General features: G+C 51.4%; 1 protein-coding gene across 2 annotated transcripts in view; it reads left to right on the forward strand.

Moving 5' to 3' along the window:
- ATRX (ATRX chromatin remodeler) overlaps positions 1–24,418 on the forward strand; it is a 355,842-nt gene that overhangs the window by 47,678 nt on the left and 283,746 nt on the right. Inside the window, exon 4 of one of the 2 annotated variants that reach the window (XM_075323857.1) lies at positions 22,165–22,214. The exons of the other annotated variant lie outside the window; for it this stretch is intronic. Coding sequence (XP_075179972.1) covers positions 22,165–22,214 — 50 coding nt within the window. The remainder of the gene's footprint in view (positions 1–22,164; positions 22,215–24,418) is intronic. 2 annotated transcript variants of the gene reach the window in all.

The following is a 24,418-nucleotide window of genomic DNA, read 5'->3' on the forward strand; positions in this document are numbered from 1 at the left end:
TCTCCAGCAGCCGCCCTTGGGGCCTCTGAGGGTTGTTTTTTCACTTTCTCGACTGTCACAGAAAGTGGCTTTTTTGGTAACGGTCACGTCTCTTCAGAGAGTGTCCGAGCTAGCAGCGCGGTCATCCAAAGCTCCTTTCCTGGTGTTTCACCAAGACAAGGTAGTGCTGCGCCTGATTCCGGGGTTTCTCCCTAAGGTGGTATCCCCCTTTCATCTCAGTCAGGATATCTCCTTACCTTCCTTTTGTCCTCATCCAGTTCGTCGATATGAATTGGATTTGCATTTGTTGGATCTGATGAGAGCGCTCAGAATCTACATTTCCCGCACGGCGCCCCTGCGCCGCTCGGATGCACTCTTTATACTTGTCGCTGGTCAGCGCAAAGGGTCGCAGGCTTCCAAAGCCACCCTTGCTCGATGGATCAAGGAACCAATTCTTGAAGCCTACCGTTCTGCTGAGCTTCCGGTTCCATCAGGGCTGAAGGCCCATTCTACCAGAGCCGTGGGTGCGTCCTGGGCATTACGACACCAGGCTACGGCTCAACAGGTGTGCCAGGCAGCTACCTGGTCGAGTCTGCACACTTTCACCAAACATTATCAGGTGCATACCTATGCTTCGGCGGACGCCAGCCTAGGTAGAAGAGTCCTGCAGGCGGCAGTTGCCTCCCCGTAGGGGAGGGCTGTCTTTGCAGCTCTAACATGAAGGATTTCTTTACCCACCCAGGGACAGCTTTTGGACGTCCCAATCGTCTGGGTCTCCCAATGGAGCGCCGAAGAAGAAGGGAATTTTGTTACTTACCGTAAATTCCTTTTCTTCTAGCTCCTATTGGGAGACCCAGCACCCGCCCTGTTGTCCTTCGGGATTTTTGGGTTGGTTTTTCGGGTCCACATGTTGTTCATGTTGAATGGTTTTCAGTTCTCCGATGTTACTTCGGAGTGAATTTGTTTAAACCAGTTATTGGCTTTCCTCCTTCTTGCTTTTGCACTAAAACTGGTGAGCCAGTGATCCCACTGGGGGTGTATAGCCAGAAGGGGAGGGGCCTTACACTTTTTAGTGTAATGCTTTGTGTGGCCTCCGGAGGCAGTAGCTATACACCCAATCGTCTGGGTCTCCCAATAGGAGCTAGAAGAAAAGGAATTTACGGTAAGTAACAAAATTCCCTTCTTTTCAATGGGGCAAAAATGGGGGGTAATTTTTTAAACTTTTTAGTTTTTTTTTTTTTATTTTATAACTTTACTAGTCTCCCTAGAGGATGGTAAAAATCAGCAGTCTGATCGCTTGTTCATTTCTGTTGATCAGAGCTTCACAGCTCTGATCAGCAGAAATGGTGCGTTTCTGTTCCTGTTTGAGCTGACAGCAGCGGCTCTGTCATGATAGCGACAGAAGTCATCACATGACCTGTTGCTACCATGACAGCCATCGCTTCCTGTGATTATAGACGTCCGATAGTGGCAGGGAAAGGTGATTTCCCTGCCGCGGCCATTTAATTTTTACTGTTACATTTTGACAGCGTGATCTAAGGGGCTAACGGGCACGGGTGGATCTCAGATCTACCTGCGCCTTTTAACCGCACATACCTGCTGTTGAAATCAGTAGACGTGCAGGGATTGCCACTGGCTCACCGAAGCAGTTGGCGGTGATTACCAATTCAAGACTTGGGATGTACCGGTTCGTCCTCGGACGTGAAGGGAGTTAAATGCATTCAATTTGGGCTAATATTATTTTCATTGTCGCTCCATTGGGAGACCCAGACAATTGGGTGTATAGCTTCTGCCTCCGGAGGCCACACAAAGTATTACACTTTAAAAAGTGTAACCCCTCCCCTCTGCCTATACACGCTCCCGTGCATCACAGGCCCATCAGTTTTTTGCTTTGTGTTGAAGGAGGCACACATTCACGCAAGCTCCACATTTTAGTCAGCAGCAGCTGCTGATTTATCGGATGGAAGAAAAGAGGGCCCCCCACAGGGCCCCCGGCATGCTCCCTTCTCACCCCACTAATGTCGGAGGTGCTGTTAAGGTTGAGGTACCCATTGCGGGTACAAAGGCTGGAGCCACATGCCGTTTCCTTCCCCATCCCTTAGGGGCTCTGGGAGAAGTGGGATCCTAACCGGTCACCATGCACTGGGACCGGGCTCCCTCCGCAGCCCCTGAGGGAATCTGACGGACAGGAGACTGGGTATCATCAGGGACAGGCCCTGCTTCTAAGAGGTACTCTGTGTCCCCTTGGGGACGGCGCATGGAGCACCTGTGTAACAGACGCTGCAGCGGCTGCTGTGTTTTTTTGTGACGCCGGGACTACCGCGCCGACCGCGCCTGTTTGTCGGCCGCGTTATTAAATTTAGTCCCCGGCTTCTGCGGCCTAGTACCATATACTCCCGCCCCCGGGCCTGCCAGTCAGGGGTAAGGGCGGGACGCTCGACTGGACGTCGGCAGTGAGGGCTGGAGCATACTTAGGTATCCTCCTCCCCCCTCACTGAGCACTGTGGGGCACCAGATTCCCGCACTTTATTAGGCATGCCCACGGCTCCCTCCTCCCCTAAGAACGCTGGCAGCCATTGTTATAATCACTTCTGCCGGTGGAGGATTTCAGAACGAGCTCCACAGCTCTGGGAGGCCCAGGCAGGGAATCTGGTGGACACATTAGGTTTCCCAAACGTACACGGAGTGCGTTTTTCGATCACTCTAACTTCAGAGATGCTGTCCAGAAGCACCGAGCATTTCCGGACAAGCGCTTTACTAAGCGCCTTAATGACACACGTTACCCCTTCCCCCCTGACGTAGTTAAGGGTTGGGCTCAGTGTCCCAAGGTGGATCCTCCAGTCTCTAGACTGGCGGCTAGATCCGTAGTATCAGTGGCAGATGGTTCATCGCTCAAGGATGCCACTGACGGGCAAATAGAGCTCCTGATGAAATCCATCTATGAAGCCATAGGCTCGTCTTTTGCTCCGGCATTCGCAGCCGTGTGGGCACTCCAAGCTATCTCAGCTTGTCTGTCTGAGATTAATGCGGTCACACGTACCTCTACTCCGCAGGTTGTGTCTTTGACTTCTCAGGCGTCGGCTTTTTCGTCCTACGCCATGAACGCCGTCCTGGACTCTGCGAGCCGTACAGCGGTAGCATCCGCCAATTCGGTGGCAGTCCGCAGGGCCATGTGGCTACGCGAGTGGAAGGCCGACTCTGCTTCCAAGAAGTTCTTAACCGGTTTGCCATTTTCTGGCGACCGTTTGTTTGGCGAGCAATTGGACGAAATTATTAAACAATCCAAGGGAAAGGACTCGTCCTTACCCCAGTCCAAACCAAACAGACCTCAGCAACGAAAGATACAACCGAGGTTTCGGTCCTTTCGGCCCTCAGCCAGGTCCCATTCCTCCACGTCCAACAGGTCAGAGAAGGGCCAGAGGAACTCTTCTGCATGGCGGTCTAAGTCACGTCCTAAAAAGACCGCCGGAGGAACCGCCCCGAAGGTGGCCTCCTCATGACTTTCGGCCTCCCCAAACCGCATCCTCGGTCGGTGGCAGGCTCTCCCGCTTTTGCGATGCCTGGTGGCCACATGTCCAAGACCGATGGGTGAGAGACATTCTGTCTCACGGTTACAGGATAGAGCTCAGTTCTCGTCCTCCGACTCGTTTCTTCAGAACATCTCCGCCCCCCGAGCGAGCCGATGCACTTTTTCAGGCGGTGAACACTCTGAAGGCAGAAGGAGTGGTGATCCCCGTTCCCCTTCAAGAACGTGGTCACGGTTTTTACTCCAACTTGTTCGTGGTGCCAAAAAAGGACGGATCATTCCGTCCCGTTCTGGACCTCAAACTGCTCAACAGACACGTGAGAACCAGACGGTTCCGGATGGAATCTCTCCGCTCTGTCATCGCCTCGATGTCCCAAGGAGACTTCCTAGCATCAATCGACATCAGGGATGCTTATCTCCATGTGCCGATTGCACCAGAGCATCAACGCTTTCTGCGTTTCGCCATCGGAGACGAACACCTTCAGTTCGTGGCACTGCCTTTCGGCCTGGCGACAGCCCCACGGGTCTTCACCAAGGTCATGGCAGCAGTGGTGGCGGTCCTCCACTCTCAGGGCCACTCGGTGATCCCTTATTTAGACGATCTTCTAGTCAAGGCACCCTCCCGGGTGGCATGCCAACACAGCCTGACCATTGCTCTGGAGACTCTCCAGAGGTTCGGGTGGATCATCAATTTACCAAAGTCAAAATTGACACCGACCCAATCGCTGACTTACCTCGGGATGGAGTTTCATACTCTCTCAGCGATAGTGAAGCTACCGCTGGACAAACAGCGTTCACTACAAACAGGGGTGCACTCTCTCCTTCGAGCCCAGTCACACCCCTTGAGGCGCCTCATGCACTTCCTAGGGAAGATGGTGGCAGCAATGGAGGCAGTTCCCTTTGCGCAGTTTCATCTGCGTCCACTTCAATGGGACATTCTCCGCAAATGGGACAGGAGGTCGACGTCCCTAGACAGGAACGTCTCCCTTTCACGGGCAGCCAAAACCTCTCTTCAGTGGTGGCTTCTTCCCACTTCTTTGTCGAAGGGAAAATCCTTCCTGCCCCCATTCTGGGCTGTGGTCACGACGGACGCGAGTCTGTCAGGGTGGGGAGCGGTCTTCCTCCACCACAGGGCTCAGGGAACCTGGACTCCGACAGAGTCCTCCCTTCAGATCAATGTTCTGGAGATAAGGGCTGTGTATCTAGCCTTAAAGGCGTTCCAGCGGTGGCTGGAGGGCAGGCAGATACGAATACAGTCGGACAACGCCACGGCGGTTGCGTACATCAACCACCAGGGCGGCACACGCAGTCGTCAAGCCTTCCAAGAAGTTCGGCGGATTCTTCTGTGGGCGGAAGCCACAGCCTCCACCATCTCCGCAGTTCACATCCCGGGCGTAGAAAACTGGGAAGCAGACTTTCTCAGTCGCCAGGGCATGGACGCAGGGGAATGGTCTCTTCACCCGGACGTGTTTCAAGAGATCTGTTGCCGCTGGGGAACGCCGGACGTCGACCTAATGGCGTCTCGGCACAACAACAAAGTCCCGGCATTCATGACACGGTCTCAAGATCACAGAGCTCTGGCGGCAGACGCATTAGTTCAGGATTGGTCGCAGTTTCGACTGCCTTATGTATTTCCTCCTCTGGCATTGCTGCCCAGAGTGTTACGCAAGATCAGGTCCGACTGCCGCCGCGCCATCCTCATCGCTCCAGACTGGCCGAGGAGGTCGTGGTACCCGGATCTGTGGCACCTCACGGTGGGTCAACCATGGGCACTCCCAGACCGACTAGACTTGCTGTCTCAAGGGCCATTTTTCCATCTGAATTCTGTGGCCCTCAACCTGACTGTGTGGCCATTGAGTCCTGGCTCCTAGCGTCCTCAGGGTTATCTCAAGATGTCATTGCCACTATGAGACAGGCCAGGAAACCATCGTCCGCCAAGATCTACCACAGGACTTGGAGGATCTTCTTATCCTGGTGCTCTGATCAGGGTTTTACTCCCTGGCCGTTTGCCTTGCCCACTTTTCTTTCTTTCCTTCAATCCGGAATGGACAAGGGTTTGTCTCTCGGCTCTCTCAAGGGACAAGTGTCGGCGCTTTCCGTGTTTTTTCAAAAGAGTCTAGCCAGGCTTCCGCAGGTCCGCACGTTCCTGCAGGGGGTTTGCCACATAGTCCCACCTTACAAGCGTCCGCTAGAACCCTGGGATCTTAACAGGGTGCTAACGGCTCTTCAGAAACCACCTTTCGAGCCGATGCGGGATGTCTCTCTATCACGCCTTTCGCAGAAGGTGGCCTTCCTAGTGTCAGTCACTTCACTTCGGAGAGTGTCTGAGCTAGCAGCACTGTCATGCAAAGCCCCCTTCCTGGTGTTTCACCAGGATAAGGTGGTTCTGCGTCCGGTCCCGGAATTTCTCCCTAAGGTGGTATCCCCTTTTCATCTCAATCAGGATATCTCCTTACCTTCTTTTTGCCCTCATCCAGTTCACCAATGTGAAAAGGATTTGCATTTGTTAGATCTCGTGAGAGCACTCAGGCTCTACATTTCTCGTACGGCGCCCCTGCGCCGTTCTGATGCGCTCTTTGTCCTTGTCGCTGGCCAGCGTAAGGGGTCGCAGGCTTCCAAGTCAACCTTGGCTCGGTGGATGAAGGAACCGATTCTTGAAGCCTACCGTTCGTCTGGGCTTCCGATTCCTTCAGGGCTGAAAGCCCATTCTACCAGAGCCGTAGGTGCGTCCTGGGCATTGCGGCACCAGTCTACGGCTCAGCAGGTGTGTCAGGCGGCTACCTGGTCGAGTCTGCACACTTTCACGAAACACTATCAGGTGCATGCCTATGCTTCGGCAAATGCCAGCCTAGGTAAGCGAGTCCTTCAGGCGGCGGTTGCCCACCTGTAAGAGGGGGCCGTTTTTTCGGCTCTTTTTATCGAGGTATTCTTTTACCCACCCAGGGACTGCTTTTGGACGTCCCAATTGTCTGGGTCTCCCAATGGAGCGACAAAGAAGGGAATTTTGTTTACTTACCGTAAATTCCTTTTCTTCTAGCTCCTATTGGGAGACCCAGCACCCGCCCCTGTTCCCTTCGGGCTGTTGTTCTTTTGTGTACACATGTTGTTCATGTTGAATTGTTCTTTGGTTCATGGTTTTAGTTCTCCGAACATCCTTCGGATTGAATTTACCTTAGACCAATTTATAAGTTTCCTCCTTCCTGCTTTGGCACCAAAACTGATGGGCCCGTGATGCACGGGAGGGTGTATAGGCAGAGGGGAGGGGTTACACTTTTTAAAGTGTAATACTTTGTGTGGCCTCCGGAGGCAGAAGCTATACACCCAATTGTCTGGGTCTCCCAATAGGAGCTAGAAGAAAAGGAATTTACGGTAAGTAAACAAAATTCCCTTCTTTACATCTGGTTTCTTTACAAATTTTGCACTGTCATTTTATACTCTATAGCATTGATGGCGAACCTGTGGCACTCCAGCTGTTGCAAAACTACAATTCCCATCATGCCTGGCCATTCAAAGCAAAAGCTTTGGCTGTGAAGACATGATGGGAATTGTAGTTTTGCAACAGCTGGAGTGCCACAGGTTAGCCATCACTGCTCTATAGGGAGGGAAGGGCGTGAGGAGCAGGGAGAGTAAATGGACAGATGAAGACACAAAAATCAAACTGCTTTTTAACTAGTTAACACCATTCAGTCAAAGATACTTGGCACTCAAATGATGTGAGGATAAATTATTTTTTTTTTTATCTGCAATCCAAGATTATAGACGTTTTGGTCAAATTCTAGACCATCAGTATGGATTGCCAGAAGATTTCTGTTTGAGGAGCACTGGAGTGCGGCATCCACCGCTTTCTAAGGAGCGCTTACCGTGCGCTCCTTAGTAAGTGTTGGATGCCGCACTCGAGCATTCCTCAAACAGATGTCTCCTAGCAATCTGTACCGATGAAGGTTTAAAATTTGATCGAAATGTCTAATCTAAGATAGCAAATAAAAAAAGTAAGATTTTTGTGTACTTGCCGTAAAATCTTTTTCTTTGAGCCTTCATTGAGGGACACAGGACCATGGGTGTATGCTGCTGTTGCCAGGAGGTTGACACTAGGCAAACTAAAGAAAAAAGTTAGCTCCTCCTCCGCAGTGTACACCCTGTGACTGACCAGGAACTAAGCCAGTTTAGTGTAAAAGTAGGAGAAGCTATAGATTATGCAAGGAATGAAAAAAATTCTAATCCAAACAGGGCGGGTGCTGTGTCCCCAATGAAGGCTCAGAGAAAAAGATTTTACTGTGAGTACACAAAAATCTTCCTTTCTCCCTTTATTGGGGGGACACAGGACCATGGGATGTCCCAAAACAGTCCCTGGGTGGCAACAAAATAACTGGTAAGGTCAGACAAACCAACTGACCATTAACTATAAAGGTAGTAACTGAAAATGGGGTCCCTCTGAGTCAGAGGTGAGCCACTGCCGCCTGCAAAACTTGTCTCCCAGGGCAGCATCCGCTTGATGGCGAATAGCCCAAGAAGCTCCCACCGCTCAGGTGGAATGAGCCTTCACACCTCCCAGGAGGTTGACGCCTTTGACCCTGTACGCCTCTCGGATAGCTGATCTAATCCAATGGCCAATCGTGAATTTCAAGGCTGAAGCACCCTTCTTGTGCCCTTCTGGAAGTACAAAGAGTGCGTCTAATTTGCAAAACGGCGCAGTCTGAGAGAGATAGATCCTCAAAGCTATTACAAGATCCAGATTATGCAGGGATTTCTCAAATTAATGAACCGGAGCAGGGCAGAATGAAGGCAGGACGATTTCTTCATTTGGATGAAAGGGAGAAACTACCTTTGGGAGGAAGGACAGTGAGGGCTGGAGAACAACCTTGTTCTGGTGAAAACCAGGTAGGGAGCCCGGCAGGAGAGAGCCGCCAATTCCGAAACTTGCCTCACTGACGTGATGGCCACTAAAAATGCAACTTTCCAGGAAAGTAAAGATAGTGAGATTTCTCGCAGTGGTTCAAAAGGTGATTGCTGGAGGACTCCTACAACCAGATTAAGGTCCCATGGATCCATGGGCTGACGATAGAGGTGAACCAGATGGGCTACCCCCTGAAGAAAGGTATGAATCTGCGACCGAGTCGCTAGCTGCCTCTGGAAAAAAAAAAAGGAATGGCTGAGACCTGTCCCTTGAGGGTACTGAGGGCTAGCCCCGAATCAAGTCCCACCTGCAAAAAGGTCAGGATATTGGACAAGGAAAAGATAAGCGGTGACTATCCATGTTGTTCACACCAGGAAAGATACAATCTCCAGGTTCTATGAAAAATGCAAGCCGAGGAGGGCTTTCTAGCATTCATCATAGTGGAAGTGACCTGGGGGGGACTAGTTCTTGCTAGAATCTAGCATTCAAGAGCCGCACCGTCAAACGCAGCCGTGCCGAGTTCTGGCGGCAAACCGGCCCTTGCGACAGAAGATCTGGGCAGTCGGGAAGCCGCCAGGGAGTGTCGCCTAGTGGCTGGACGAGTTCACAGTACCAGGCCCTCCTGGGCCAGTCTGGAGCTACTAGTATCACGGAGACTCCCTCCGCCTTGACCTTCTTGATCACCCTCGGTATGAGGGGAAGCGGAGGGAATATGTAAGGAAGATGAAACTGTGACCACGGCATGACCAGGGCGTCGGAGCCTATTGCGTGTGGGTCGCGGGATCGGGCTATGAAGGGGAAGATCTTGGCGTTTTGGCGAGATGCCATGAGGTCGAAGTCCGGAGGACCCCACCTGTGACAGATCTGCTGAACACCTTGTCGTGGAGGGACCACTCTCCCGCTGCCAGACCTTGTCGGCTTAGGAAGCCTGTTGCCCAGTTCTCTACTCCTGGGATGTGAATCGTGGAGATAGCAGAGGCGTGATTCTCTGCCCAACGAAGAATCTTGGTGACTTCCTTCATCGCTGCTAAGCTGCGGGTCCCTCCTTGAGGATTTATGTATGCCACTGCAGTGGCATTGTCGGATTGAATCCGAACAGGGAGACCCGAGAGAAACGGGAGGAACTCTAAAATGTTAATCGGGAGGGAGCGTTCTGGGAAAGACCAGCGACCCTGAACCGTGTGATGATGGAACACTGCTCCCCAACCTATCGGGCTGTCGTCTGTCTTGACTACTTGCCAGTGAATCGGGAGGAAGGATCTCCCTTGGGGAGAGCAAAGAGTGATGGGTCCACCAGAGTAGGGAGTGAATCACCCTCTGGGAAAGAAGAACCGGGCGATCAGGGACGCCAGGTTTCTGTCCCATGCCGAAAGGACAGCCAGCTGAAGAGGTCGAAGGTGAAACTGAGCGAACGGGACGGTTTCCATCGCCGCCACCATCTTCCCTAAAATTCTCATTCCAAACTGCAGAGGTAGGCGGTGCTTGCGCCGGAGGACCTGCATGCCCTGTCTCAGGGAGGTTCGTTTCTCTACAGGTAGAAACACCCGGGCTCGAAGAGTCTAGTACCATGCCGAAAAAGACAAGACGTTGAGATGGAACTAGAGACGACTTTTGGCGGTTGACGAGCCAGCCCAATCGCGAGAGTGTCTAAGCAGATTTGCACACTCTGAGCAGGCAAGAAAAGGCTGTCCCTTTTGAGGAGGTCGTCCACCATACGGGATGACTACAATACCTCTGGGACGAAGCACGGTCATGACTGCCGCCATGACCTTGGTAAAGACTCTAGGAGCTGTGGCTAGGCCAAAGGGGAGAGCTGTAAATTGGAAGTGCTCCTCTTCAATTGCGAACCGAAGGAACCTCTGGTGAGCTTTGCAGATTGGAATGTGTAAGTAGTCGTCTTGTATATCGATGGAGGCCAGGAATTCTCCCGGTTCCAATGACGCAACCATAGATCTTAGTGATTACATGTGTGATTGCAGGAAACGTCTCGTAGGGGGAAAGGTAAACTCGATTTTGTAACCGGTGGATACCACCCAGGCGGTGTCTATGTAGGAAAGCCAGACATCCTGGAAGAAGAGCAGTTGACCTCCTACGGTGGTCGGGGGATGCCTGGCGTCATGCTGAGGAGCTATGGTGAGAACGGGAACCACCGGATCAGGGCTGCCTAGGATGGGAGCGCCAGGTCGTGTTTGTGTTAGAGGATCCAAGCTTTTGCTCGCTGCGCAGGGAGGATCGCTCAGACTTTGTGGGTGGCTAAGAGGTAAAGTTCCGAAGGGACTGAAAACGCCAGGGAAATATCTTGCGAGGTGTGCGCTTTGGGCGCTGTTGTGGTAGAGAGGTGCTCTTACCCCCTGTTGCATCAGCAATGAGTGTCGAGTATTTTGCCAAAAAGGTGAAACCCATGAAATGGTAACCCCGTTAGGGATTTCTTAGATGCACTATCTGTACTCCAGGCTTTAAACCAGAGAATCCAACGGATTACCGCTGAATTGCTGGCTGCCATGGCGGCATAATTTGCCAAGTCTAGCGAAGCGTATATAAGGTATTTGCCATCCATGGATATTTGGTTGGTCAGCTCAACAAACTCAGAAGGCAAACCTTATGCACGGAGGCCTCTACGTGCCAAGAGCCTTGGCAACCCACACTGCGGCAAATGATGGGCACAGGGAGGAACCCAGCGCCTCAAAAATAGACCAAGCCAGAGCTTTAACGGTGCGGTTGGTGGGTTCTTTGAAAGAGGCACTGTCTGGATTGGAGAGTACTGTGTGCTTAGCCAGTCGATATCCGGAGGGTCGACAGCAGGGTACTCTGCCCAATCCTTCACTAGTTCCGGAGGGAACGGATAGAGAATGATGAGATGTCGCTTGCCAGAAAATCGTTTTTCTGTGTGAGCTCTGTGCTTGACCAGAATGGCAGTAAAGTTGGGATTATTAGAAAAATATCTCGAGGCTCGCTTAGGTTTTTTTGAAAGAAAAAGTTTTCTTCGGCGCTCCATTGGGAGACCCAGACAATTGGGTGTATAGCTACTGCCTCCGGAGGCCACACAAAGTATTACACTGAAAAGTGTAAAGCCCCTCCCCTTCTGCCTATACACCCCCCGTGGGATCACGGGCTCCTCAGTTTTCATGCTTTGTGCGAAGGAGGTCAGACATCCACGCATAGCTCCACTGTTTAGTCAGCAGCAGCTGCTGACTATGTCGGATGGAAGAAAAGAGGGCCCATACTAGGGCCCCCAGCATGCTCCCTTCTCACCCCACTTTTGTCGGCGGTGTTTGTTAAGGTTGAGGTACCCATTGCGGGTACGGAGGCTGGAGCCCACATGCTGCTTTCCTTCCCCATCCCCTTAGGGCTCTGGGTGAAGTGGGATCCTATCGGTCTCCAGGCACTGAGGCCGTGCTCCATCCACAGCCCCTGGAATCGGCTGGACATGGAGCTGAGTATCGTCAGGGACAGGGCCCTGCTACATTAAGGTACTCTGTGTCCCCGTGCAAATCACGCACACACACACCAGCATTGCTGGGTGTGTTAGTGCGCCGGGGGCAACAGCGCGGCGCGCTTGTGCTATTACTCACTGCAGCTTTGCTGAGTGAGTTTATGTATTAGGAACTGCCGCGCCGGCCGCTGCTGGCGGTTTTTTACACTGCGGCGCGGCTGGGACTTGTGGTGCGCCGGGGACTTCCGCGCTGGCCGTGCTTATACGACGGCCGCGCTTATAAATCGAGTCCCCGGCTTTTGCGGCCTAGTTTCGTTTCGTTCCCGCCCCCAGGCCTGCCAGTCAGGGGAGGGGCGGGACGCTGCTCAGAACGTCAGCGCCGAGGGCTGGAGTCTGCTTAGCATACTCCAGCCCCCTCACTGGGCACAGTGGGACGCCAGTTTCCCGCACTTTGTCTGGGGCACGCCCACGGCCCGCCCCTCTTCACAGGACGCCGGCAGCCATTCCTGTTTGCAGTCTGAGCTGGAGAGGGGAGACAAGCTCTGGGAGACCCAGACACGGGATTCTGGCGACCACACACCCGCTTTGAGCGGGCGGTAAGCAGCACCTGAGGTGCTGACCCCACTAGTGCCGAAGTGTTCATTTGTACTTTATGCTTGTATGCTATACATTGCACTGTACGGTCGCTATTCTTGGCTATATACCCTCCTAGATTGCTAGACAACAGCATGTCGTCCGCAAAAAGCAAGGGGGCCAAGGCACAGGCTTTCTATGCTGCTTGTACCGCATGTGAGGCTGTTCTACCGGCAGGTGCCACTGACCCCCATTGTGTGCAATGTTCGGCCCCTGTAGCACTTGCTCAGCCGGGGTCTCTGCTAGAGGTGGCCCAAGGAGAACCACCTGTGAACACTGTCCAGGTGACAGGGACGGAGTTTGCAGTTTTTGCTGATAAATTGTCTGTGACTATGACTAAAATCCTAGAGACTTTGCAGTCCAGACCGGTAACTCAGCTCCCTGGCCCCCCTCATTTGGAACAAATCCGTGCTCCGGGGGGGTCCCATGCATCCCAGGGTGAAGGCTCTGACACGGACGATAGTCCCAGACAGCCTAAGCGAGCTCGCTGGGAGCGACCCTCGACTTCATCACACTTGTCAGGGTCCCAGCAGGAGGACTCTCTGTATGATGAGGCAGAGGTAGCTGCTCAGGATTCTGATACTGAGACCGCTCTCAATCTGGATACACCTGATGGTGACGCAATAGTGAATGATCTCATAGCGTCCATCAATAAAAGGTTGGATATTTCTCCCCCAGCTCCTCCAGTGGAGGAGTCAGCTTCACAGCAGGAGAAATTCCATTTCAGGTATCCCAAGCGTAAATTGAGTACTTTTCTAGACCACTCTGACTTCAGAGAAGCAGTTCAGAAACACCACGCTTATCCAGATAAGCGTTTCTCCAAACGTCTTAAGGATACACGTTATCCCTTTCCCCCTGACGTGGTCAAGAGCTGGACCCAGTGTCCAAAGGTGGATCCTCCAATCTCCAGGCTTGCGGCTAGATCCATAGTTGCAGTGGAAGATGGGGCTTCACTTAAAGATGCCACTGACAGACAGATGGAGCTCTGGTTGAAATCCATCTATGAAGCTATCGGCGCGTCGTTTGCTCCAGCATTCGCAGCTGTATGGGCACTCCAAGCTATTTCAGCTGGTCTTGCGCAGATTGACACTGTCACACGTACATCTGTTCCGCAAGTAGCGTCCTTAACCTCTCAAATGTCTGCATTTGCGTCTTACGCTATTAATGCTGTCCTGGACTCTACGAGCCGTACGGCAGTGGCGTCCGCCAACTCCGTGGTTTTACGCAGAGCCTTGTGGTTAAGGGAATGGAAGGCAGATTCTGCTTCCAAGAAGTGCTTAACCAGTTTGCCATTTTCTGGGGACAGACTGTTTGGTGAGAGATTGGATGAAATCATTAAACAGTCCAAGGGTAAGGATTCTTCCTTACCTCAGCCCAGACCAAACAAACCCCAACAGAGGAAGGGACAGTCGAGGTTTCGGTCCTTTCGAGGCTCGGGCAGGTCCCAATTCTCCTCGTCCAAAAGGACTCAAAAGGATCAGAGGAGCTCAGATTCTTGGCGGGCTCAGTCACGCCCAAAGAAAGCAGCCAGAGGAACCGCTACCAAGGCGGCTTCCTCATGACTTTCGGCCTCCTCCCTCCGCATCCTCGGTCGGTGGCAGGCTCTCCCGCTTTGGCGACATTTGGCTGCCACAGGTCAAAGACCGTTGGGTGAGAGACATTCTGTCTCACGGGTACAGGATAGAGTTCAGTTCTCGTCCTCCAACTCGATTCTTCAGAACTTCTCCGCCTCCCGACCGAGCCGATGCTCTTCTGCAGGCGGTGTGCTCTCTAAAGGCAGAAGGAGTGGTGATCCCTGTTCCTCTTCAGGAGCAAGGTCACGGTTTTTACTCCAATTTGTTTGTGGTGCCAAAAAAGGACGGGTCTTTCCGTCCTGTTCTGGACCTAAAACTGCTCAACAAGCATGTGAAAACCAGGCGGTTCCGGATGGAATCCCTCCGCTCCGTCATCGCCTCAATGTCTCAAGGAGATTTCCTAGCATCAATAGACATCAAAGATGCTTATCTCCACGTGCCGATTGCTCCAGAGCACCAGCGTTTTCTACGCTTCGTTATAGGAGACGAACACCTTCAGTTTGTAGCCCTGCCTTTCGGTCTGGCGACAGCCCCACGGGTTTTCACCAAAGTCATGGCAGCAGTAGTAGCAGTCCTGCACTCTCAGGGTCACTCTGTGATCCCTTACTTGGACGATCTACTTGTCAAGGCACCCTCTCAAGAGGCATGCCAACACAGCCTGAACGTTGCGCTGGAGACTCTCCAGAGTTTCGGGTGGATCATCAACTTTTCAAAGTCAAATCTGACCCCGACCCAATCGATAACATATCTTGGCATGGAGTTTCATACTCGCTCAGCGATAGTGATGCTTCCGCTGGACAAACAGCGTTCACTACAGACAGGGGTGCAATCTCTCCTTCAGGGCCAGTCGCACCCCTTGAGACGCCTCATGCACTTCTTGGGGAAGATGGTAGCAGCAATGGAGGCAGTCCCTTTCGCGCAGTTTCATCTGCGTCCACTACAATGGGACATTCTCCGCCAATGGGACGGGAAGTCGACGTCCCTAGACAGGAACGTCTCCCTTTCTCAGGCGGCCAAGGATTCTCTTCAGTGGTGGCTTCTTCCCACCTCATTGTCAATAGGAAAGTCTTTCCTACCCCCATCCTGGGCGGTGGTCACAACGGACGCGAGTCTGTCAGGGTGGGGAGCAGTTTTTCTCCACCACAGGGCTCAAGGTACGTGGACTCAGCAGGAGTCCACCCTTCAGATCAATGTTCTGGAAATCAGGGCAGTGTATCTGGCCCTACAAGCCTTCCAACAGTGGCTGGAAGGCAAGCAGATCCGAATACAGTCGGACAACTCCACAGCGGTGGCATACATCAACCACCAAGGAGGAACACGCAGTCGGCAAGCCTTCCAGGAAGTCCGGCGGATTCTGATGTGGGTGGAAGACACGGCATCCACCATATCCGCAGTTCACATCCCGGGCGTAGAAAACTGGGAAGCAGACTTCCTCAGTCGCCAGGGTATGGACGCGGGGGAATGGTCTCTTCACCCGGACGTGTTTCAGGAGATCTGTCACCGCTGGGGGATGCCGGACGTCGACCTAATGGCGTCCCGGCACAACAACAAAGTCCCGGCTTTCATGGCACGGTCTCACGATCAAAGGGCTCTGGCGGCGGACGCCTTAGTTCAAGATTGGTCGCAGTTCCGGCTTCCTTATGTGTTTCCACCTCTGGCACTGTTGCCCAGAGTGCTACGCAAGATCAGGTCCGACTGCCGCCGCGCCATCCTGGTCGCTCCAGACTGGCCAAGGAGGTCGTGGTACCCAGATCTGTGGCATCTCACGGTGGGTCAACCGTGGGCACTACCAGACCGACCAGACTTGCTGTCTCAAGGGCCGTTTTTCCATCTGAATTCTGCGGCCCTGAACCTGACTGTGTGGCCATTGAGTCCTGGATCCTAGCGTCTTCAGGATTATCTCAAGAGGTCATTACCACCATGAGACAGGCTAGGAAACCAACGTCCGCCAAGATCTACCACAGGACGTGGAAGATATTCTTATCTTGGTGCTCTACTCGGGGAGTTTCTCCCTGGCCGTTTGCATTGCCTACTTTTCTTTCCTTCCTGCAATCCGGGTTGGAAAAAGGTTTGTCGCTCGGCTCCCTTAAAGGACAAGTCTCAGCGCTATCTGTATTTTTTCAGAAGCGCCTAGCACGACTTCCTCAGGTACGCACGTTCCTGCAAGGGGTTTGTCATATCGTCCCTCCTTACAAGCGGCCGTTAGAGCCCTGGGATCTGAACAGGGTTCTAATTGCTCTCCAGAAGCCGCCTTTCGAGCCTATGAGGGATGTTTCCCTTTCTCGCCTTTCGCAGAAAGTGACCTTTCTAGTAGCGGTCACGTCTCTTCGGAGAGTGTCCGAGCTAGCAGCGCTGTCATGCAAATCTCCCTTCCTGGTGTTTCACCAGGACAAGGTGGTTCTGCGCCCGATTCCGGAGTTTCTCCCTAAGGTGGTATCCCCCTTTCATCTCAATCAGGATATCTCCTTACCTTCTTTGTGTCCTCATCCAGTTCATCAATGTGAAAAGGATTTGCATTTGTTGGATCTGGTGAGAGCACTCAGAATCTACATTTCCCGCACGGCGCCTCTGCGCCGCTCGGATGCACTCTTTGTCCTTGTCGCTGGTCAGCGTAAAGGGTCGCAAGCTTCCAAGTCCACCCTGGCTTGGTGGATCAAGGAACCAATTCTTGAAGCCTACCGTTCTGCTGGGCTTCCGGTTCCCTCAGGGCTGAAGGCCCATTCTACCAGAGCCGTGGGTGCGTCCTGGGCATTACGGCACCAGGCTACAGCTCAGCAGGTGTGCCAGGCAGCTACCTGGTCGAGTCTGCACACTTTCACCAAGCATTATCAAGTGCATACCTACGCTTCGGCGGACGCCAGCCTAGGTAGACGAGTCCTGCAGGCGGCGATTGCCTCCATGTAGGAAAGGGCTGTTTTACGGCCCTAACATGAGGTATTATTTTACCCACCCAGGGACTGCTTTTGGACGTCCCAATTGTCTGGGTCTCCCAATGGAGCGCCGAAGAAGAAGGGAATTTTGTTTACTTACCGTAAATTCCTTTTCTTCTAGCTCCAATTGGGAGACCCAGCACCCGCCCTGTTTCCTTTGGGTTTTTTGGTTTTTTCGGGTACACATGTTGTTCATGTTCAATGGTTTCAGTTCTCCGATATTCCCTCGGAGTGAATTTGTTTAAACCAGTTATTGGCTTTCCTCCTTCTTGCTTTTGCACTAAAACTGAGGAGCCCGTGATCCCACGGGGGGTGTATAGGCAGAAGGGGAGGGGCTTTACACTTTTCAGTGTAATACTTTGTGTGGCCTCCGGAGGCAGTAGCTATACACCCAATTGTCTGGGTCTCCCAATTGGAGCTAGAAGAAAAGTAATTTACGGTAAGTAAACAAAATTCCCTTCTTTGAAACCGCAGCAGGCAGATCTTCTTCTTTTACCAATAGTCTGGTGGACAGCCGAGACTAAGTTGTCGACCATCTCTCGGATATTCGAAGCCTGCTCCGTGTCCAGTTCCAGGTCGGAGTCCGACTCTGGAGACATATCGTAGGCCGACTCTGACACACAATCTGACTGAGTCGTCATGGCATGTGGATGGGCTGCATTTATAGACCTATTTAGAGGATTTCTTCTGAATCCTAGTATGGACCCTATCCTGAGCCTGGGGTGCAGGGTCGTTCTGGTTCTTCGAGGTAGCCTGGGGAGCAGGGTCGTCCTGGATCCCTGAGGGGGAGGTTTGAGAGCTGGTAGGTGCTGCAAGACCGAAACCAGAGACTGGGAGACTTTGGTTAGGTCAGCTACCGATTGTGAGAGGAAGGCAGCCCACTCGGGGGAGCGCGAGAGTCCTCATCCGCTGCGGCGGGGGGTGTCTTGGGATGCCACCGCGACTGGAGCCTCGCAGTCCTGACACGGGGGATGACTGGCCTGAGAAGAAATTCCGATTGCAGGACGTGCATGCTGAGTAACGCACTAGAAGAGGAGCCTGTGTCTTCCATCCTCTTGAATTACATAATGCAAAGTGATGCCGTAATCTGCTAGCTTCCCTTAACTTCTATGGAAGTTTTAAGGTCTCCTAGTGCGGAGAAGGGCTACACTTCTGTATTATTGCAGTAAATAGCTGGAGCCTGCAGCACCAAGCCTCCTGAGGAAGGAGAGCTTACCCTCTCCAGACCCTGGAGCAGAAGGCTGCTGGCTGTGTCCCCTGAGTAGAATAGGCGATTCCCCTAAGATGTCGCTGCTGTTGTGGGCGTAACCGCAGCCTGAGGGTTTCAGAGCGGAAAAACAGCCCACGCAACTATCCTGCAGATCTGTGAGGAGCGATACAGTGGGGTCGGGATATTTGCCTGTATGCATGGCCTTGTATTCCCAGCGTTAGAGAGGAAGCGGCCCCGACCTTGTGGGGGCGGGACTGCCTACAGAGCGCCTGCGCGAGGACGACAGCAAGGGGGCGTGGCCAGCAGCTGCGCTAGGCTGAAGCCAGGGCTAAATTAGTGCCTGGCCTGAAAACGCTCCAGGGACAGTGCGATGCTGCAGCGCAGCAGTCGCTGAAGCAGGAAGACCCTCTCCCCCGCTGCTCCAACGCTGAACAGGACCTGCCTGGAGAGGATGATGCTCCCTACCTGCGTCCAGGAGGTCCGTTGGAAGCCACGCTGGCCAGGTAAGAACCTGGAGGGACGCAGACTTCGGCTCAGCTGCACCACGCAGCAAGTAGGCGGACGGCAGGCTTGATCTGGGTCCTGGAACTGCCGAACGTCGCCACTCTCGGCGATGCTTGCCTAGCAGCGCGACGAGGGGGAGCCTGGGCGGACGTAAATATGTGGGGCTCTGGGCACCAGGGTGATGCAGAGCATAAATGGTCCAGCCATTTAGGAAGAGGGGAAATCTGGTGGCGAAGCCACCCTGTGCCCCTATTCTCGCATAGGGGGAGAGCAGGAGTGTGCGACACCCTGTCGCCCATCTGTGAAGAATAGAGCAGAAGGAGGGGTTAATAAGGCGGCCGAGAAAAAAAAAAATAGTCAAAAAGGCCTGAGAACAGGCCCATGTCCACCTCCTAGGACACTAAGCAAAAATCTGGCTTAGTTCCTGGTCAGTCACAGGATGTACACTGCGGAGGAGGAGCTAACTTTTTTTCTTTAGGCTAGGTTCACACACTGCGTTTTTTTTTTACGCTGCGGTTTTGTGCGTTTTTTGCTGCAAAAAACGCAAAAAAACGCACCCGCGTCAATAGAATGCGTCAAAAAAAGCACACGTTTTTGCCGCGATTTTGGTGCGTTTTTTGCTGCGCTTTTGCTCACTGCGTCTTTAGGGTATGTGCGCACGTTGCTTTTTACCTGCTTTTTACCTGCTTTTTTGCTGCTTTTTCTTCTGCGCTGTTTAATGCCAAAATGGATGTGTTCTTCTATTCAAGCAAAGTCTATGGGAATTTGGGTTTCTTGTTCACACTACGTTGTTCAAAATGCTGCCTTTTTGTGGCAGAACTTTGGTCAAAAACTCAGCTTTGCAGTGCAAAACCCAAATGGCAAAAACAATTGACATGTTGCTTCTTTGAAAAGCTGAGTTTTTGACCAAAGTTCTGCTACAAAAAGGCAGCATTTTGAACAACATAGTGTGAACAAGAAACCCAAATTCCCATAGACTTTGCTTGAATAGAAGAACACATCCATTTTGGCATTAAACAGCGCAGAAGAAAAAGCAGCAAAAAAGCAGGTAAAAAGCAGGTAAAAAGCAACGTGCGCACATACCCTTATGCGTTTTTTTATCAGTGAACAAAAAAAGGTCTGTCATTTCCTTCTTCAATATGTTCTTCATTCTCCACTAGTGTATGCAGGAGAGCAGACAGCTGCAGAACTACAAGGCTCAGCATGCTCCATCCAGGACTGTATGCTGGAGGGAGAGTCAGGGGGAGCAGACCTACAAGCATCCTCCATCCAATAGTGTATGCGGGAGAGCAGACACCAGCTGTCGAACTACAAGGCTCAGCATCCTCCTTCCAGGACTGTATGCAGAATTTCTTTGCCCCCCCCCAAACAAAAAAAATGACGTGGGCTTCGCCATATTTTTGTATGCTAGCCAGGTACAGAAGGCAGGTACGGGCTGCCCCCAACCCCCAGCTGCCTATTTGTACCCGGCTGGGAACCAAAAATATAGAGAAGCCCTTTTTTTTTTTTTTTTTAATTATTTCATGAATTTCATGAAATAATTAAAAAAAAAAAAATGACGTGAGCTTCGCCTAATTTTTGTGTCCAGCCGGGTACAACTAGGCAGCTGGGGATTGGAATCCACAGTGCAGGGTGCCCATGCTTTCTGGGCACCCCCGCTGCGAATTGCAGTCCGCAGCCACCCCAGAAAATGGCGCTTTCATAGAAGCGCCATCTTCTGGCGCTGTATCCAACTCTTCCAGCTGCCCTGATGCCGGGTGGCTCACTGGGTAATAATGGGGTTAGGGCTAGCTGTATATTATCAGCTGGCCCTAAGCCCGAAATTCATGGTGTCACGCCAATATTAGGCATGGCCACCATGACTTTCTAGTAAAGATAAAAAAAAACACAACACACAGAAAAATATTTTTATTAGAAATAAAACACAACACAATTAGTGACTCCATCTTTATTGAAATAAAGAACCCCCCCCCTCCGCAGTAATCCTGGGTCAAGGGTCCCGCGCCGTCCAATCCGGATCCAATATCATCTGATCGGTTTGCTGGAAGGCAAAGCGATCAGATGATGTGTCAGGTTCAAGTGCCTGAATCACATCACACAGCAGCTGATTGTATAAACGGCTTTTATACAATCAGATGATGCATCGGTGCAAAAAAAAAATAAAAAATACTCGTGCGGATTACCGGCAGCTACTGGAGCGGAGTCTGATCCCGTCCGATCGCTGCAGGAGCTGCCGGTAATCAGGGATGAAGTCTCCTGACGCATCCGCTGATAGGTTAAACCGGCCGGATACTGGCGTCACCCCGAGACTTACGATCAGCTGATGCGGCAGGTGACTGCATCAGGTGATCCATCGCCAGGTCCTGCATCCTGCAGGCATACGTACCCGGGGAGACTGCACACACCCGGAGCGGCGGTACCGGGAGGAGGAGTTGGGAGCGGGCATGGCACCGGGACCCTGCAGACAGGTGAGTATGACATTTTTTTTTTCTACTGTTCACTTTTATTTTCGCAGCTGCTTCCACCTCCTGCCCGTACATGACGCCGCACGGCAGCATACATGCACAGGACTGGAGGTGGAAGCGGCGGTGACGGTACCGGGAGGATTCACGCTTCTGTGTTTACTGACAGAAGGAATCCTCTTCCTGTACATGTCACTTTACTACCCACCTCCTGCGTTTTATAGCTGCGTTTTTGGTCTTAGAAACGCACCAAAACGCACCTATTTGCGTTTCTCATTGCGTCTTTCAACATCCCATTGCACTCAATGGATGAAAAGCGCATTGAAAAACGCGGAAATAACTGACATGCTGCGTTTTTGTGGCACCACAAAACGCAGCTGATAAAAAACGCTGTGTGCGGACAGCAAAAATGAAAACTCAGACTTTGCTGGGGAAGCAAAGTCATGCAGTTTTCTGAGCAAAAACGCACCCGAAAACTGCGCAAAAACGCCGCGAAAAACGCACTGTGTGAATTTACCCTTAGTTTGCCTAGTGTCAACCTCCTGGTAACTGCAGCATACACCCATGGTCCTGTGTCCCCCAATATGGCGAGAGCGAAATGTGAATTTATCCACACTCCATTTTAGTGCCAAGTATCTTTGACTTCATATTATGGGTTTGGATCCAACTTGGGCACCACCATCTGTAGAAGTGCCACAGTTTCTTTTAAAATTTTACCTCAATTCAGAGCTGGATTCATATCTACACTGATCAGTATTGTATAATGCCCATCATTCTACACCTTGTGTCTGTATACTAAAAATGAAGCCTCCTCCCTTCAGCTCCCGGCAGATTGCGAATTAGAGAGAGCGCTTACTGAGGGGAAAATTGGTTAAAAGTTCAGGAAACAAGTAATGTAATAACCAGGAACAGCGCAGTGCTATTTCTCATGAAAATACTTAACACCTTATTCTGAGAAGTTACTTCAAAGTACGATAACACAAGTTATACCTTTTTTTTTTTTTTCTTTACCGTTTTAGGAAAATTAAAGTCCACTCATAGGCTGTATTCAATGGAGAACATGGAGGAGGTACAAAACGAACTTTCTACCATTTACTTTTTTCAGTGTTGTAAATTCCCCCAGTAATTGCAGGTTTCATTTGAAAGCTATTGTAACCATTTGCCTACATTTTTAAAAAGTAAATTTATTAGTTACAGTGCCTTGCGAAAGTATTCGGCCCGCTTGAATTTTTTCAACCTTTTCCCACATTTCAGGCTTCAAAAATAAAGATAAAAATAATACATTTTATGGTGAAGAATCAACAACAAGTGGGACACAATTGTGAAGATGAACGATATTTATTGCTTATTTTAATTTTTTGTAAAAATAAAAAACTGAAATTAAGGCGTGCAATTTTATTCGTCCCCTTTACTTTCAGTGCAGCAAACTCACTCCAGACGTTCATTGAGGATCTCTGAATGATCCAATGTTGTCCTAAATGACTGATGATGATAAATATAATCCACCTGTGTGTAATCAAGTCTCCGTATAAATGCACCTGCTCTGTGATAGTCTCAGTATTCTGTTTAAAGCACAGATAGCATCATGAAGACCAAGGAACACAACAGGCAGGTCTGTGATACTGTTGTGGAGAAGTTCAAAGCCGGATTTCGTTGCAAAAAGATTTCCAAAACTTTAAACGTCCCAAGAAGCACTGTGCAAGCAATCATATTGAAATGGAAGGAGTATCATACCACTGCAAATCTATAAAGACCCGGCTGTCCATCCAAACTTTCATCTCAAACAAGAAGACTGATCAGAGATGCAGCCAAGAGGCCCATGATCCCTCTGGATGAACTGCAGAGATCTACAGCTGAGGTGGGAGAGTCTGTCCATAGGACAACAATCAGTCGTACACTGCACAAATCTGGCCTTTATGGAAGAATGGCAAGAAGAAAGCCATTTCTCAACGACATCCATAAAAAGTGTTGTTTGAAGTTTGCCACAAGCCACCTGGGAGACACACCAAACATGTGGAAGAAGGTGCTCTGGTCAGATGAAACCAAAATCGAACTTTCTGGGCACAATGCCAAACAATATTTCTTTGTCGCTCCATTGGGAGACCCAGACAATTGGGTGTATAGCTTCTGCCTCCGGAGGCCACACAAAGTATTACACTTAAAAGTGTAAAGCCCCTCCCCTTCTGCCTATACACCCTCCGTGCATCACGGGCTCCTCAGTTTTTATGCTTTGTGCGAAGGAGGCACACATCCACGCATAGCTCCACATTTTAGTCAGCAGCAGCTGCTGACTAGGTCGGATGGAAGAAAAGAGGGCCCATAACAGGGCCCCCAGCATGCTCCCTTCTCACCCCACTCTGGTCGGCGGTGTTGTTGAGGTACCCATTGCGGGTATATAGGCAGGAGCCACATGCTGTTTTCCTTCCCCATCCCTTAAGGGCTCTGGGTGAAGTGGGATCCTAATCGGTCTCCAGGCACTGGGACCGTGCTCCCTCCGCAGCCCCTGAGGAATCTGCTGGACAGGAGCCGGGTATCGTCAGGGACAAGGCCCTGCTACTGTGAGGTACTCTGTGTCCCCGTGGGGACGCCGCATGGAGCGCTTGTGTCATACACGCTGCAGCACTGCTGGGTGTGTTAGTGCGCCGGGACTACCGCGCTGACTGCGCTTGTTTGCCGGCCGCGCTTGTAACTTTAGTCCCTGGCTTCTGCGGCCTAGTACCGCATACTCCCACCCCCGGGCCTGCCAGTCAGGGGAAGGGAGGGACGCTGCACTGGACGTCAGCGCTGAGGGCTGGAGCATACTTTGTATCCTCCTCCCCCCTCACTCAGCACAGTGGGGCACCAGATTCCCGCACTTTCTAGGGCACGCCCACGGCCTCCTCCTCCTCACAGAACGCCGACAGCCATTCCTGTCAGCACCTCTGACGCTGGAGAGGAGAGACAACACGGCTCTGGGAGGCCCAGGCAGGGATCTGGTGGTCACACAACCGCTTTGAGCGGTCGGTAAGCCGCACCTGTTAGGTGCTGGCCCCCCTGGGCGCTGCAGTGTATATGTGTGTGTATATATATATATATATATATATATATATATATATATATATATATATATATATATATATATATATATATATATATATATATATATATATATATATATATATATATATATATATATATATATATATAGGCTTATATGCTATACATTTACTCTGTAAGGTCGCACTGTTGGTTTTTGGCTATATACCCTCCTGGTTTGTACTCAGAGGACAACAG

The sequence above is a fragment of the Anomaloglossus baeobatrachus genome, chromosome 9 (genome assembly GCF_048569485.1).
Source record: "Anomaloglossus baeobatrachus isolate aAnoBae1 chromosome 9, aAnoBae1.hap1, whole genome shotgun sequence".
NCBI classification, from domain to species: Eukaryota; Metazoa; Chordata; class Amphibia; order Anura; family Aromobatidae; genus Anomaloglossus; species Anomaloglossus baeobatrachus.